We start from the raw sequence: 14052 nt of genomic DNA, 5'->3' as shown, positions 1-14052 counted from the left end.
CTTTTTCAAACCAGGCATGGATTTTTTCTTGGATTTTCAAGTTGCACAGTTAGCTTCTGTGAGTGAGTTCTAATTTTGACAGTTAAAATATCAAGTTATATATATCAGTTAATATTCAGTTAATATTTCAAGTTGCACAGTTAGCTTCTGTGAGTCCTAATATTATCAGTTATATTAATGCATTAGAATCCCTATAAGATATAGAGGGTGAGCATTCTTAAGTCCCAGTAGTGAAAATTAGGAAAAAGAAATGAACAATGATAAAATAGGATAAGGTTAGCAGACAAATAAGTTGTGGAATTTTCTAAAATTGTGTGTCTTGTTTCAGGCATATTGATAGACTTTTGCTTCCCATTCATTTGTAAAATTTAAAAAGGGTAACCCTGGTGAAGATATTTTCTTGTTGCCATTGAACTTACTTTTTTTTAGAAAATGCTGTGAAATAAAAGGAGACACACAGGGGGCTAAGGAGTTACAGATGGATTTTCCCTTGTTCAGTTCCATTTACTTAACTGTGAAACATTTTTATTTAACCATAAAACATTTTTATTTTCCCATTAAGTACATCCATACAAAGAGAGACATTATGAAATAAACTTTGAAATACTTGCTTCCCCCCATTAAACCTGCACTAAGTGATTTTTCGAAAACTTGAAATAGAATGCAGCATCTGGTACTGCCTCAGGTAGAAGCTGAGTTAGTTCTCTGTACTTGACTCAGTGCATTCCAGTAGCCTAGAAACATGACTTCCTCCCTTAACAGTAGGAGGCAGCACTAAAGAATTCTGTGTATGGCCCTGAAGGGGTATAGCCTCTAAAAACTCTCTCTCCACACATAAGTTAAACCAAAATTAAACAAGATTGGATAAAACACTTTCATAATTCTAAGAAAAATTCAACTACATTTGAATTTTTCTGGTTCTTGTCAACATACCTTATATGCAACCACTTGGAAAAGTTGATTAAAAAATTCTTGTCTATTAAATGCCATTTAAAAGTACATGGCTTTGCTTCTTAGAATTAACAAGCATTTGAGCATGATGCTTAAACATATTGGCTTAACATAACGCTCAGCGTTTTTGAATATGGAAATTGTTCTCTTATGGTAATTTTATTTGTATAGGCATACACATGTTTGTGTATACACCAGTGAAACAGGAGCAAAATTTTATTTTATATCAAGAATAAGATAAAGATGCATGTATCATCATTTCTAGTCAGTGTGATATTAGACATCCCAACTATTATATAAGAAAAGGATACACTATTTGGAAATTTTAAAAAAGTCATTAAAGATGATATGATTTGAGCTTATTTTTTATTTATATGGATATATTATTAAAATTGGTTATAATTTAGGTAGATTAGCACTGTTCAGTATACTTTGTTAAAATGCTCCACATATACACAGGCTAATTCAGTGGCCATTAAGTCTCATTTGCTATCTAAATTAATATTAACTGATTAAATCAAATATTCAATATTTTAGTGCCAGTAGCCACATTACAAGAGCTGGATAGCTATACGCAGCTAGTGGTATCTGTGCTGGACAGTGCAGATCTCGATATTTTACTATCATTTAAATATTGAAAAAGATGAATCATGCAATACAATTCACCATATGAATTGTCTAAAGAACAATTGAATTATCATGTCAGTCAATTCAATAAAGCTGTTTGATAATGCAGCATTCATTTATAATAAAAATTTTTAGATGGTATCTATAATGTACCTACAGTTAACATAATTAATGATGAAAAAGAGCAATCAATGAATGAGAGTGGTCAATGAATAAGGGAGTCTTTTCAACAAGTAGTATTGGAACAATTGGTAAGCCACAGGCAAGAAAGAAAAGTGAAACTGGACCTAAACTTCATGACCTATGTAAAAGTTAAATAAAATATAAAAGACTTAAAAGCAAAATGTAAATATACAAATTGTTTGGAAGAAAACCTTTATGATTTAGGGTTTGGTAAAAAGCTCCTAGACATTGTATCAAAGGCATAAACCATAAAAGTAAAAAAGGTAAACTGGGCTCTATCACACTTATGAACTTATATGCTGTGAAAGATAATGTTAAGAGACTAAAAAGATAAGCTACTAACGGGAAAGATATTTGCAAGTTACTTATCTGCAAAGGGTTTGTATTGAGCCTTTATAATCAATACTCCAAAACAAAGTAAGAAACCAAACTACCCAATTTTTTTTAAATTTTTAAAAATGGACAAAGGACTCGAAAAGATACATCAGTAAAGGAGATATAAAAATGGCAGATAAGTCATGAAAAAATTCTCAATATCATGATCATTGCAAAACTGCACATGAACCCTGAGATGCTATTACATGATTAACAGAAAGTTTAAGATGAAAAAAAAAAAAAAGTATTATACAAAGTGCCATTGAGGATGCAGAGAGCAATTGGAAGTCTTATTGGTCTTATTGGAAGTCTTACTGGTGAGAATGTGAACTGGTAAAGCCATTCTGAAATGCATTTTGGAATTTTTTTATAAAGTTAAATAAACTTTTAACATATGGACCCAGCAATCATACTTTGTATGATTTAGGAAACTGAAATATAATTTACATAAAAAACTATGAGATAATGTTTATAGCTTCTTTATTCATAAAATTGTGAAGCACTATAAATGTGCTTCAACAAATGAGTGGATAAAGAAACTGGTATATTCATTCAGTGCAATACAACTCAGAACTAAAACGAATAAACTATTGAACTATATAATGACTTGGATGAAATCTCTAAGGCATTTTGTTGAGTAAGAAAAAGCAGTCTCAAAAAGTTAGGGATTATGTATTTCCATTTAACTGGCATTCTCAAAAGGAGTAAACTAGCCTGAGGCCAACAGACCTTTGGTTGCTAAGGACAAGGTTTTGGGAGGATGTGAATATAAACACATACGTGAGGGAATTTTTTAAAGTGATAGAATTGTTCTGGTTCTAATTGTGGTGGGGGTTATACAAATTTATGCATGCATTTAAATTCATAGAGCTATAAAACAAAAGAAGCAAAAATTCAATTTTACTTCATGATAATTTAATAATCTGTAAGCATTTCTAAATATTGGTATCACTTAGAAATGTTATTTAAAATATAATATTATGGCATTTGCAAATAAATGGGTGGAATTAGAGAATATCATGCTAAGTGAAATAAGCCAAGCCCAAAAAACCAAAGGCCGAATGTATTCCCTGATAAGTAGAGAATGATATATAATGGGGATGGGGAGTGGGGAATGAGAGAATAATGGGGGAACTTTAGAATATGTAGAAGGAAATGAGAGGGAGGGGGTATGAAAAATGGTGGAATGAGACAGACATCATTACTCTATATACATGTATGATTACATGAATGGTATGAATCTATATTGTGTACAACCATAGAAACAAAATTATGTACCCCATTTGTGTACAATGAATCAAAATGCAGTCTGTAAGACATTAAAAGCTAAATAAAAATAATAATAATTTAAAAAGTATCGAGGAGTATAACTAATAAAAATGTTCACGTCCTTTTACAAGGAAATTTTGTTTGAGATATCTTTATGAGCAAAATATCAACATAGGAAAACACTAAAAGGAAAAGGAACATATAGACAGATACTTCAGTAGCTAGTTAGACTTTTAAGATTAAGGTAATGAAGAAAATATGACCTTACTTTGCCTCAGGATCAGACAAATAAACTGAACCCAGATATAGATCCATGGTTATATGGAAACTTGATTAAGACAACATGGGCAATAGAAATGCAAAAATAGTTGATTATACATAGGGACATAAAAAGTTTGAATCTCTACCTCACACCATATACAAAAGTCAATTACAAGTTAAGTGTAAAAGAAAAAACATCAGAAAAAAAACCTAGTTAGAATGTTTCTACCTTCTTAGGGTAGAAGAGGCTTTCTTAAGATTTTAAAAAAATAGTAAAAGGATAACATAGTTCAATGTGATTACACTAAAATGAATAACTTCTCCAACAAGACATGAAGACATTAAAAAGACAAACCAAGTCTAAAACATCAACAGTAATAAAAAATAAATATGATAGAATAATAAAATAAACAGTGCAACAAAAAAGTAGGCAAAAGGATGATCAGACACATCATCAAGAAAAAAAACACAGGGACTCACTAAAAATATGAAAAATGCTTCACCTCCAGTAACATTCAAGAAAATACCATTTAGTACTTACCTTCCTAGAAAAAATATCAAAGTCCTACAGTACCAAGTGCTGATGACTGTACTGCATAAGGTGAACTTTCCTTCATTGATGGTTGAATATGTGCATGTACCAAGAGTGAGTCAGTACCTAGTAAACTGAAGATGTAGACACTTGCTTTTTATTCATAAGTGTTTACCCTACTACCTATGGACACCAGAAAACATGTATAAGAATGTTCATATGAAAACATTGTTAATATCACCACAAAAAAAATGGAAAGCAAACCACATTCATTTTGTTCATTTTGATATATATTTACATAATAAATATATTTGTGTATATATATTTATGTAATAAGATATACAAACAGAAATGAATTTTAGCTACGTACATTAACTTGAATCAATCAGAAACCCAGGGACAGGACCCAGTAACTTTTTTTTTTTTTTTAAATAAGACACCCTACCAAAGTTTCCACATCTATAAATGCCTCATTACCATGCAAATGAATGTCTCTGTGATATAGCTTTGTGGTAACTAAGAGTGTTAATGACTGAATTTCTATGGTTTGAAATGCTGTGAAGGAGTAATCGAATGGATCAGTGGAGAATAATAATTGAATTCCCTCCATCTTACATAGGCTACTGATACTAATAAAATTTCTGGTCACTGACATACAATCCTAAGATTCAGAAATATGAAGCATAGTATTTTTTTTTTTTTTTATTGTAAACAAATGGGATACATGTTGTTTCTCTGTTTGTACATGGCGTAAAGGCATACCATTTGTGTAATCATAAATTTACATAGAGCAATGTTGTTTGATTCATTCTGTTATTTTTTTCCCTTCCCCCCACCCCTCCCACCCCTCTTTACCCTCTATACAGTAGTTCCTTCCTCCATACTTGCCCCCCTCCCTAACCCTAACTCTAACCCTTAGCATAGTATTTTTAAATGTGTCCAAATGTCTGGCATTGTCTCAAGAAATTAGTTTTTCTACTTTATTACATTTCCCGGGTAGGTGAATTTTAACCATTTAACCTTTCTAGATGACACATAGACAGTTTTATGAACATTAGCAGAGCTTGAGGCATAAGTGAATTAATACAAAGGTACAACTTACTCTGTCTTCTTGGGGACAGGGAGTTAACTGGGGATTGAACTCAGGGTCACTCAACCACTAAGCTACATTCCCAGTCCTTTTTTGTATTTTAGAGACAGGGTCTCACTGAGTTGTTTATTACCTTACTTTTGCTGAGGCTGGCTTTGAACTCACAGTCCTCCTGCCTCAGCCTCCTAAACTGCTGGGATTACAAATGTGCACCACTGCGTCTGGCTATTTATGTCTTCGTTCAGGCAACAAGAACCTTCTGTGGATTGTCATCCATGTCACAAGTCCTACATATGCTGGGAAATCTTGTTAGTAAGGAAGGTTTCCGCTAAACAATTAATGGTGATTTATTACAAACTTTTTACAAATTATAGAGAATGCCCAAAAAGTCGCCCTATTTGAAGAGCACACTATTACTCATGTTAAAAAAGACACGAATGTGATTTGTATATCTTTTAAAAAGGAAATCCTGCTGAATGAAGCATGGGGATCACAGAGCTATATAGGACTTTAGAGCCCTACAGTAAAGCTATGTGAAAATGAGATGGGCCTTTGAGTGAAGGTTAGATTCTTCTGGAGGGAAACAGACAGAAATTTCCTAGAGAAGCTAGATGAGCACATGGATGTGAGTAGAGAAGGCTCATTGCAGTTAAAAAAAAAAAAAAAGTGAAAATAATATAGATGCCCAACTTCAAAAAAGAAAATGTATTTATACAATAAGGCTCTAATACATTAAAATTAATGAGCTTTGAATAATTAAAACAATATTGAGAGAAAAATGCATTTCAGAATGATACCTGTGATTAAGTTATTCACATATTTTTTAAAGAGCATGTCTATGAACATATAAATAGATCGAAAATGCTCACTAAATTAATTACAATGTTTGCCTCAGAGTGTAGGAAAATGAGAATGGAGAAAGATTAAGTGAAATTGAGATTACCTAATGTATTATTTCTTAAAAATACCTGAAAAGATAACAAATTATTTAGGATAATTTCTTGTCATTGCATTAGAATTTGTGATATTCTTTGAATTAGTGTAATTTAAACTCTTTTTAAAAAATAAAAATAAGTTTAAAAAAGCATTAATGAAATTAGCCTTATCAATTGCTGTTCACCTGATCCTCCTCATTATGAAATGGACTTAGACATTATCATCTTTTTTGCAGGTGAATGTCACTCGGGAAGACTCACCTAGTGAAGACCCAGTCTTTCTTAGGACTTTAGGAAAAGGAGACTGGTTTGGAGAGAAAGCCTTGCAGGGGTAAGTAGACCATATGTTGCCCAGTTTGTGAGTGCTATGGAAATTCCTGTTTTAGACTTGGAGTTCCTAGCAAAATGAGCTCTTTTTTTAGTACTTTTTATAATGTAGATACAGACCTATGGCAGTCATTCTTACTTTCTTTCAGCTGAATTTACAATATATTTAGTTAGACCATAGAATTGATTTTTTTACCTTCTAATAAACCATTGTTATATTAATAGAAATATTTCTAAGCTTTGTGTTCCTAGCTGCAATCTCTGTAATGACTCCAAAAGAGCAAGAGAAGTCTCTGCCAAAATTACTCTATGCAACAATTTTACTTAGATTCATAGGAAGATGATGGGCTGAGAATTTTAAGATCCCTAAGGCTGATTGTACAAACAATGGGTCAGAAGGCAATGAACTCTTTGTAGGATTCACCTCTGAGTGATCATTGCCATTATGAGGATGGGATGGGAATGGAAATGGAGCAGAGAATTGGAGGTGGTGGTAGTGAACACCTGAATCCACTACAGATGGGCTCTGAAAGCTGTATGCAGGTGTACTTCAAGATGGCCGAAACTCCACTTGTAAACTAAGACCTCAAGAATCAAGCTCTTGAGATTTCTTCCCATACATCATGTAAGAAAAACTGAATTGACTAAGCCATGCATTTCACAGAATGCATAACAAATGTATTTGGGAATCCTACTCTCATTCTCCAATAAGCAGCATATCTTAATGATCAGTAAATTTAGTTCTGTGTGTATATATACCAATTGAATAAGACATATCTAATAAACATTTGTTTTGTATCACATTCCAGATGCAGAAGTGTAGATGGCAATAGGATGTAATTTATAATCAGTTTTGCTTGGATTTCCAAATTGTGCCTTCATTTGAAAATTACATTATAAGCATTTTGCTTAAAATTTACCCTGAAAAAAATAGTTTGGAGAGTTTTTATTTTTAAAGTTATAATCAGATAGGAAGTTTTTTCTTCTTTCTTCTTATTTCACAGCTACAGAAATGAAACAAACATATCTTAATAAGTCATCTTACCCAGGCCATATTACCTTATGAAAATTTATAACCAAACACACTCAACTTTTCTTTTTACTGAGATTATTTGATCCTTATCTGGTGAACTTGGATTTGCCATTAGATTTTTCTAACATTGAAATTGGAATAAATAGCTATTGGATGTAGGTGCACAAAGGAATGCAATAAACATGATTTTCCTAGTATGAACTCCACAATCCTGTCATTGGTATCTTAATTTTTCTTTCTTTTGATTACTGAATATGTAGAAGGCTTCATAAAATGATACCCACTGATTTCATTGATCCAACAGTAAATGTGGAAAACAACATCACTTGAAAAAGATCCAAATGAAAAAACAAAAAGAAGAAACAGGGCTGGGGAGATAGCTCAGTCGGTAGTGTGCTAGGCTTGCATGCACAAAGCCCTGGGTTCGATCCCTAGCACTGCAAAAAAAAAAAGAAGAAGAAGAAGAAGAAACATTTACAGTCATTTCTAATTAAAATCACAAGTAAAATGCCAGAAAATAAGTCATCATTGGAAATCAACTGATTTTCATATTTTCTTTAGTGGTTTATTGTCACTAAATTTTGGTACCAATTAAAGAAGACTTCCATGGTAAAAAATACCCTTCCTAGTTTCTCAAGGAATGACCTTGATGATATGGTTTATGGAAAAGCTGCCAAATTTTGCACTAATATGAAATTTTAAGTAAATGGTTCGTTTGTACTGGATCCTTTGTAAAACATGGTTATTGTCATGAACTATCTGGTGCTAGGACTTTCTTTTGCACATATTCAGCCCTTTCCACTGGTCATCTGCATAGGCTTTGGAATAACCAACCCACCTTCCTGTCTTCATCCAATCCCACCATAGCCACCCCCATTTCACTTTGACCTCTCATTCTTTCTTATGCCCTTTACTCTCACTTTTCCACTATGAAATGTGGCTTTATAGGTCTCTTTTAAGTACCTTCTTAAATGTCCCAAAGACTTGCTTCTTATCTCATAGAAAAGTCTTTGTTTTTTGTCTTCATTTAACTGTACTTTTTTGGCACAATTTTACTGCTGACCACCCCTTCCTTCTTTAAATTCCCCCATCTTTGGGGACTATTTAAATTATTAGCAGTCCTTAGAATTTCTTAGTTAATATCGTTTTTTACATTCTTAAAAATAATATTTATTAATAATGATGGAGGTGAGAGGAAGAGAATTTTCTGTGGGGATACCTGAAAAATCAGTGTTTTCCAGCTATCAAAATTTCAGTTTTCATTTTTATGTTTTCTTGCACAAATCTCTTCCTCTGCTTTTGATTCATGGAGATTTGCTTTCATATCTCTGACGGTCTTGAATGGACACTTGTCGAATGTATACATCACTCAGAGACAACATGTTCACACCTTTTTATGATTTATGTCATCAAGCCCTCTGCCTTACTTATTTCTGTCCCTGATGATTTTTTCCCCCTTTAGCAGTGTGGGGAATGAAACTCTGGGCCTTGACATGTACTAGGCAAGTACCCTACCACTAAGCAACACCATTTTCTCCTTATTTATTTTTGAAGGGAATACCCCTTAGAGGCAACTTAAACACAAAGTCTGAATTTGTTTTCTTTGAGATTTCTCCCACTATTCATCACTTTTCTTGTCATTTTCATTGTCTCAATTGCCAAGATCCTTACATAGTTGGTCCTCATTTTCTGTATGTTCTGCATGGTTTCAGAGGTCTCAGTCCATAGATGGCCAATTTCAGTGCTCTAGCCAGAGGTGAGGCAGATCATCATGGCAGAAGGAGGAAAGCAGCTCAGGATGTGACAATCATGTCATGTCAATAAGAGAGAGCTTCTTTCGTATCATATAATGCATCAATGTTTTTTCCTCAACTTTCTCTGTTACATAGTTGCCAGACTTCTCCGGACTGCATTTGAACCCAATGAAAAGAAATTCCAAATATTTATCCATTAATTTGATTCCAGAATCTTATACTTATCAGATGCTCCACAAGTGCATAAATGGATTAAAATGAATAAACAGATGGATGAAAAAATATCTCTCTAATGATACCCAATATTACAATACATTCTGTCAATGATCACCTTCACTACTTCAAAGTGTTTGGTGATATGTAAGAGAATTTGAGCTCACTTGACTATAGTGGGCAGGTTAGTCATAGAAATAAATAAAAAGAATGAATAAAGCAGGAGGACAAACTGGGAAGCTTTATGTCATGGACAGCAATTACTGAAACCCTAGTTTGTTCCTTCTCTGTAATGTGATCTCAACTTATTAAGAAAAACAAACAAAAAATAGATTTTAAAAATATAAAGTGAAATTTTTGAACTCTGTTGAAAAGCAACAGCAAATATACAATCCTGCAAGCCATTTCTGCAAAATATTTGGCCTTTGGACTGCCATGTTATGAATTCTATTAATCAGATGTGCCTCTTTCAAACCTGTAGCTACCTTCAAATGAAGGAGGCCTATTAGGTTAACCCCTCTTGATCATTTCCTTGTTTGAGTTCATCACAGTTTAATACTTTCATGTCCTATTTTGTAACTTGTTTTTCACCCTATGTCTCTATGTTCTTTGTGATCTTTTCTTTGAATTTCAATGTTTCACATAAGAAATTCTAGCTTTACACAAATAAAATTTATTTGTTTCACTACTTTCCCTCAAAATAACTTAACAATTGATATGACTCCCAAAATCTTTGGGCAACCGTGTACTGTATGATTTTAACAGTGGAAGAAAAATTTTATAATCAGCATTCTCTATGTATATATAACAATGCATTAAAGATGTGTGGTTTTCTAACAAATAAAATTTGTATGTATTGGGAAATTTTTTTATCCCATGAGTATATTCAGGAGATTATTAAAATATTGGTTTTTTGTGATTGGTGATTGAATGAAACAAATACATGAACTTTTTAAATTTGAGTTTGCTTCATACTAGTATTGATTAAGCACAGTAGATAACTGAATGCCATTAATAAAATGTGAACTCAGTCTCCTGTCCACTGTGGAGGACTAGAAGTAACAAGATTTATTTCCTTCTTGGATGGAGACATGAGAGTCATAAATAGAGACCTCTTCTAAATTGTATTATTAATAGCCACTAACCCATAGCATCTCATCACTAGAAAAATTTGAGTCACTTACTCTTTCACTTTGATATCAAGAAAACTAAATACTGTTGTTTGGCTAAGGCATCATTTTTTTGCTGTGATAATGATTTATCCATACCAGAGAAAGGGTGAATTTTTTTTTTTTTTTTTTTTGTATAAACACTCCCTATATACATGAAAATTATAGTTGTCCTGAAAAGAAATTATTTCAGGTTTCGGTCCAGTAATAAGAGTCAATCCATTTATACTCTGACTTATTGCTTCATGTCCTTACCTAGGTGAAACCATATAGAATAGATGTAAGCTAATTCCAAGCTAAACATTGCCTTTGCATATCTAATTAAGGAAAATGTATTAGACCAAGTTCAATCCAAGAATGCTACAATTGAACTTCTTGGCACCCACCTTCCTTTCTGCTAACATTTGAGTCTTCAGCATCATGTACAATTAAGAGTTTCAACTGAAAAAATCAGACTTCCTTAGTTGGAATTCTATTATTTACTAATTATGAGACTTTGAGAGGTTTTTATTTTTATCTGAAATGGAGGTTATGGTTGTACCTAACTTTGGACTTGTTCTGAGGATTAATCAAGACGATACTTGGAAAGCGATTTGGTGAAGGCCTAGAACACAGTGTAATGCCCATCACCATCATCTTCACATCACACATCCTTTCTCAAGAGTGTTCTGCTTCTTCTTTAAAAAAGTGGAGAGCACTTGGTATGATTGTAATGTCATTAGATTTTGAGTCTGCCACTCACTGGTTATATAACTTTGAGCAAGCCTCCCTTTCTTCCCTTTCTGTAAACTGAACCAATTGAACTACATCATTTTAAAAGTTGCCATAATTTAGAACCTATGATTCTCTGAGAATTGGCTGCTTTACAAGTAGAACAGACCTCTAACTGCCAAATGTAGCCCAAGGCTCCCTGTAAAATGGTGGCATTTAATATCAGACCACTGTCATCAGGGCCTACCCTCCAGGAACTATCCCAGTTGTTAACTCTCATTCTGAATTCCTGTGCCACATGCCAAGTCCTGTCCATGTTAATGCAAAAATGAATGAAGCAAAGCCAGTTGAACAGACTTAGCTATTAGAATCTGTATTCCCCTGACTTTTCCCTCATGGACTATAATCTTAGGAAAGTTATTTAACATCCCTGAATCAGCTTGTTTTTGGTTTTGGCTTATTTTTTAATAATAAAATCATAATAGAGGATATATTATATTTAAATTCAATTATTACTCATTTATTTATTTGTAAATGCAAAATTTATGTATAGAATTCAAGCCTCTTTTCTACCCTTCCTCCCAATGTCACCATTCTGAAGTAGGTTATGTATATTACTCACTGAGCATGTATATGCATATTATATACACACACACACACACACACACACACATACACACATATATACTCAGAAATAAAATTTTACTCTGAGTCAATATAACATTTTCCCTTTTTTCTTTCTGTTGTCATACTATATTTGCGTCCTTCCTTGGTTAGAAGTGTTACATTCTTTTTATTTTTAAATGATCTTTACATTTTTGTATGCACATTTAACATGTAATGGTAATCAGTAACTCTCTCTTTCTTTGTAAATACAAATATCCTACTGTAGTTAACTCCGAATTTCTCCTACTTGTCTTCCATGTAGTTTCCTAGTTTATAGTTTACCTGGCAGGGTAAACCTCTGAATATGAGCCATTATAATTATTTTTTTGAGACAACAACAAAACCCATTTATTTAATGTACCAACTATTTTATTCCCTCTTGCTTCTTGCACTCATTTCATTCCTTTTGGTTTTTTTTTTTTTTTTTTTTTTTTTTTTTTTTTTTTTTAGTAATCTTTGTGTACTTACTACATTTGCCTACACATAAATGAATATTGGTTTAGATATAAAAATGGAGGTCAAATTTTATTTTTCTTTGACATTTTATTATATTGTCTTTTAGAAAGTATAATGTGCAGGCATTCAGGTGGCTATTCCTTTTTAGGTAAGTTATTTTCTGGTGGCTCTGTCTTTGACACTACACATTTTTGCTACAATCAATGTAGGGACAGATATGTTTAATTTACCTTTCATGTAAACTAGGTGTATTCACTCTGAGAATGTAGTTTTCCTCAATTCTAGAAAATTCTCAGCATTATCTCTACATTTTTCTTTCCCCCACTTCTTCTATTCTTTTGTTTAGGAACTCTTAATAGTTTGGATTAGCCTCCTCATCCTAATATCTTTACCTACTCATTCATATTTTTATCTTCTTTGTGTTATTCTGTGCTATATTCATAATGGAATATAGGCATATTCTTTCAGATCATCATGCAATTCTCCATCTTCCCTTCAATTGTGATAAATCTGCAGTTCATTCAATCCATTGGGATTGGTTCCAATGACTATTTTTTAAAACTACCTTTGGAGTTTCTACTTGGTCACCATAATGGTTAGACTTATGAGCTCTGAAATGAGCCCACCTGGGTTAAAACACCAGCCCCATCATTTATAAGATGTTTCTCTGCTTCTACTTCATGGTTGATCAAAGGGGAATATTAATGCTTGCCACATAGAGTTGAGGTGATTAATAAACCAAACTATACATACAGATTATATCCTAGAATGATGCTTGGTAAATTCTAATTATTTCATAAATGTGAGTTTTGTCACTATTTTGTTGTCTAATTTTATATTGTTTATTGTTTTATCTCAGTATTTTTAAAATATCAATTTTCTTAATCTATTACTTTCATTTTGAGGGTCATATTTTTCTATTTGTCACCTGAGGCTCTTGTTATTGTATGATTTATTATAGCTGTGTTGTGGCGTTTTTAGTTGTTTTTGTTGTTTTGCTATTTAATTTTCACCATATGCCCATTTTCAGCAGAGTTTGGAGATTGAGGGATTCCCTCGTGCAATGTTTTGGAGCATCCCTACACTCCAGTTTTAGTTGTTTCATGTTTGCCTCCGTATGGATGGGTTTAGTACCTTGACAATAGAATAGAAAGAATAGAGATCTCCTGGTTTTAAGGCTTAGGTTTCTGTTTCTTTTAGAGAAAACCTTCTTGAAACTTAGTTGGGTTGACAAAGAGTTATTTCAATTGCGTGTGTCTGTAGAAACGCTCCAGGACTCCTGGCCTTAAGAAGGGCTTCATCCTGGTCACCTTCCTGCAAGGACCTTCACAGGATGCCTCACCTGCCTCTCCTTAGTTCTCTTTTCTGGCTCCAACTCATCTCTGTAACCTTAGGACCCTTCTCTGTTTAAATCACCTGAAGCTTTTAAGGTTTTTGTTTTGTTTTGATTTTCATGTAATATTTTTATCTTTTTGATTTTCAATGAGGATTGTGATTTGT

The 14052-nt window shown here is 32.9% G+C and overlaps 1 protein-coding gene across 3 annotated transcripts in view; it reads left to right on the top strand.

Moving 5' to 3' along the window:
- Window positions 1-14052, top strand: part of LOC306660154 (cGMP-dependent protein kinase 1) — a 1225718-nt gene that overhangs the window by 1012353 nt on the left and 199313 nt on the right. For all 3 annotated transcript variants that reach the window (XM_079138304.1, XM_079138302.1, XM_079138303.1), the window contains exon 7: window positions 6460-6554. In XM_079138304.1, coding sequence (XP_078994430.1) covers window positions 6460-6554 — 95 coding nt within the window. The remainder of the gene's footprint in view (window positions 1-6459; window positions 6555-14052) is intronic.

This window comes from Sciurus vulgaris (genome assembly GCF_902686455.1).
Source record: "Sciurus vulgaris genome assembly, chromosome: 4".
Lineage (NCBI taxonomy): Eukaryota > Metazoa > Chordata > Mammalia > Rodentia > Sciuridae > Sciurus > Sciurus vulgaris.
This window is presented reverse-complemented; position numbering and strand designations above follow the sequence as displayed.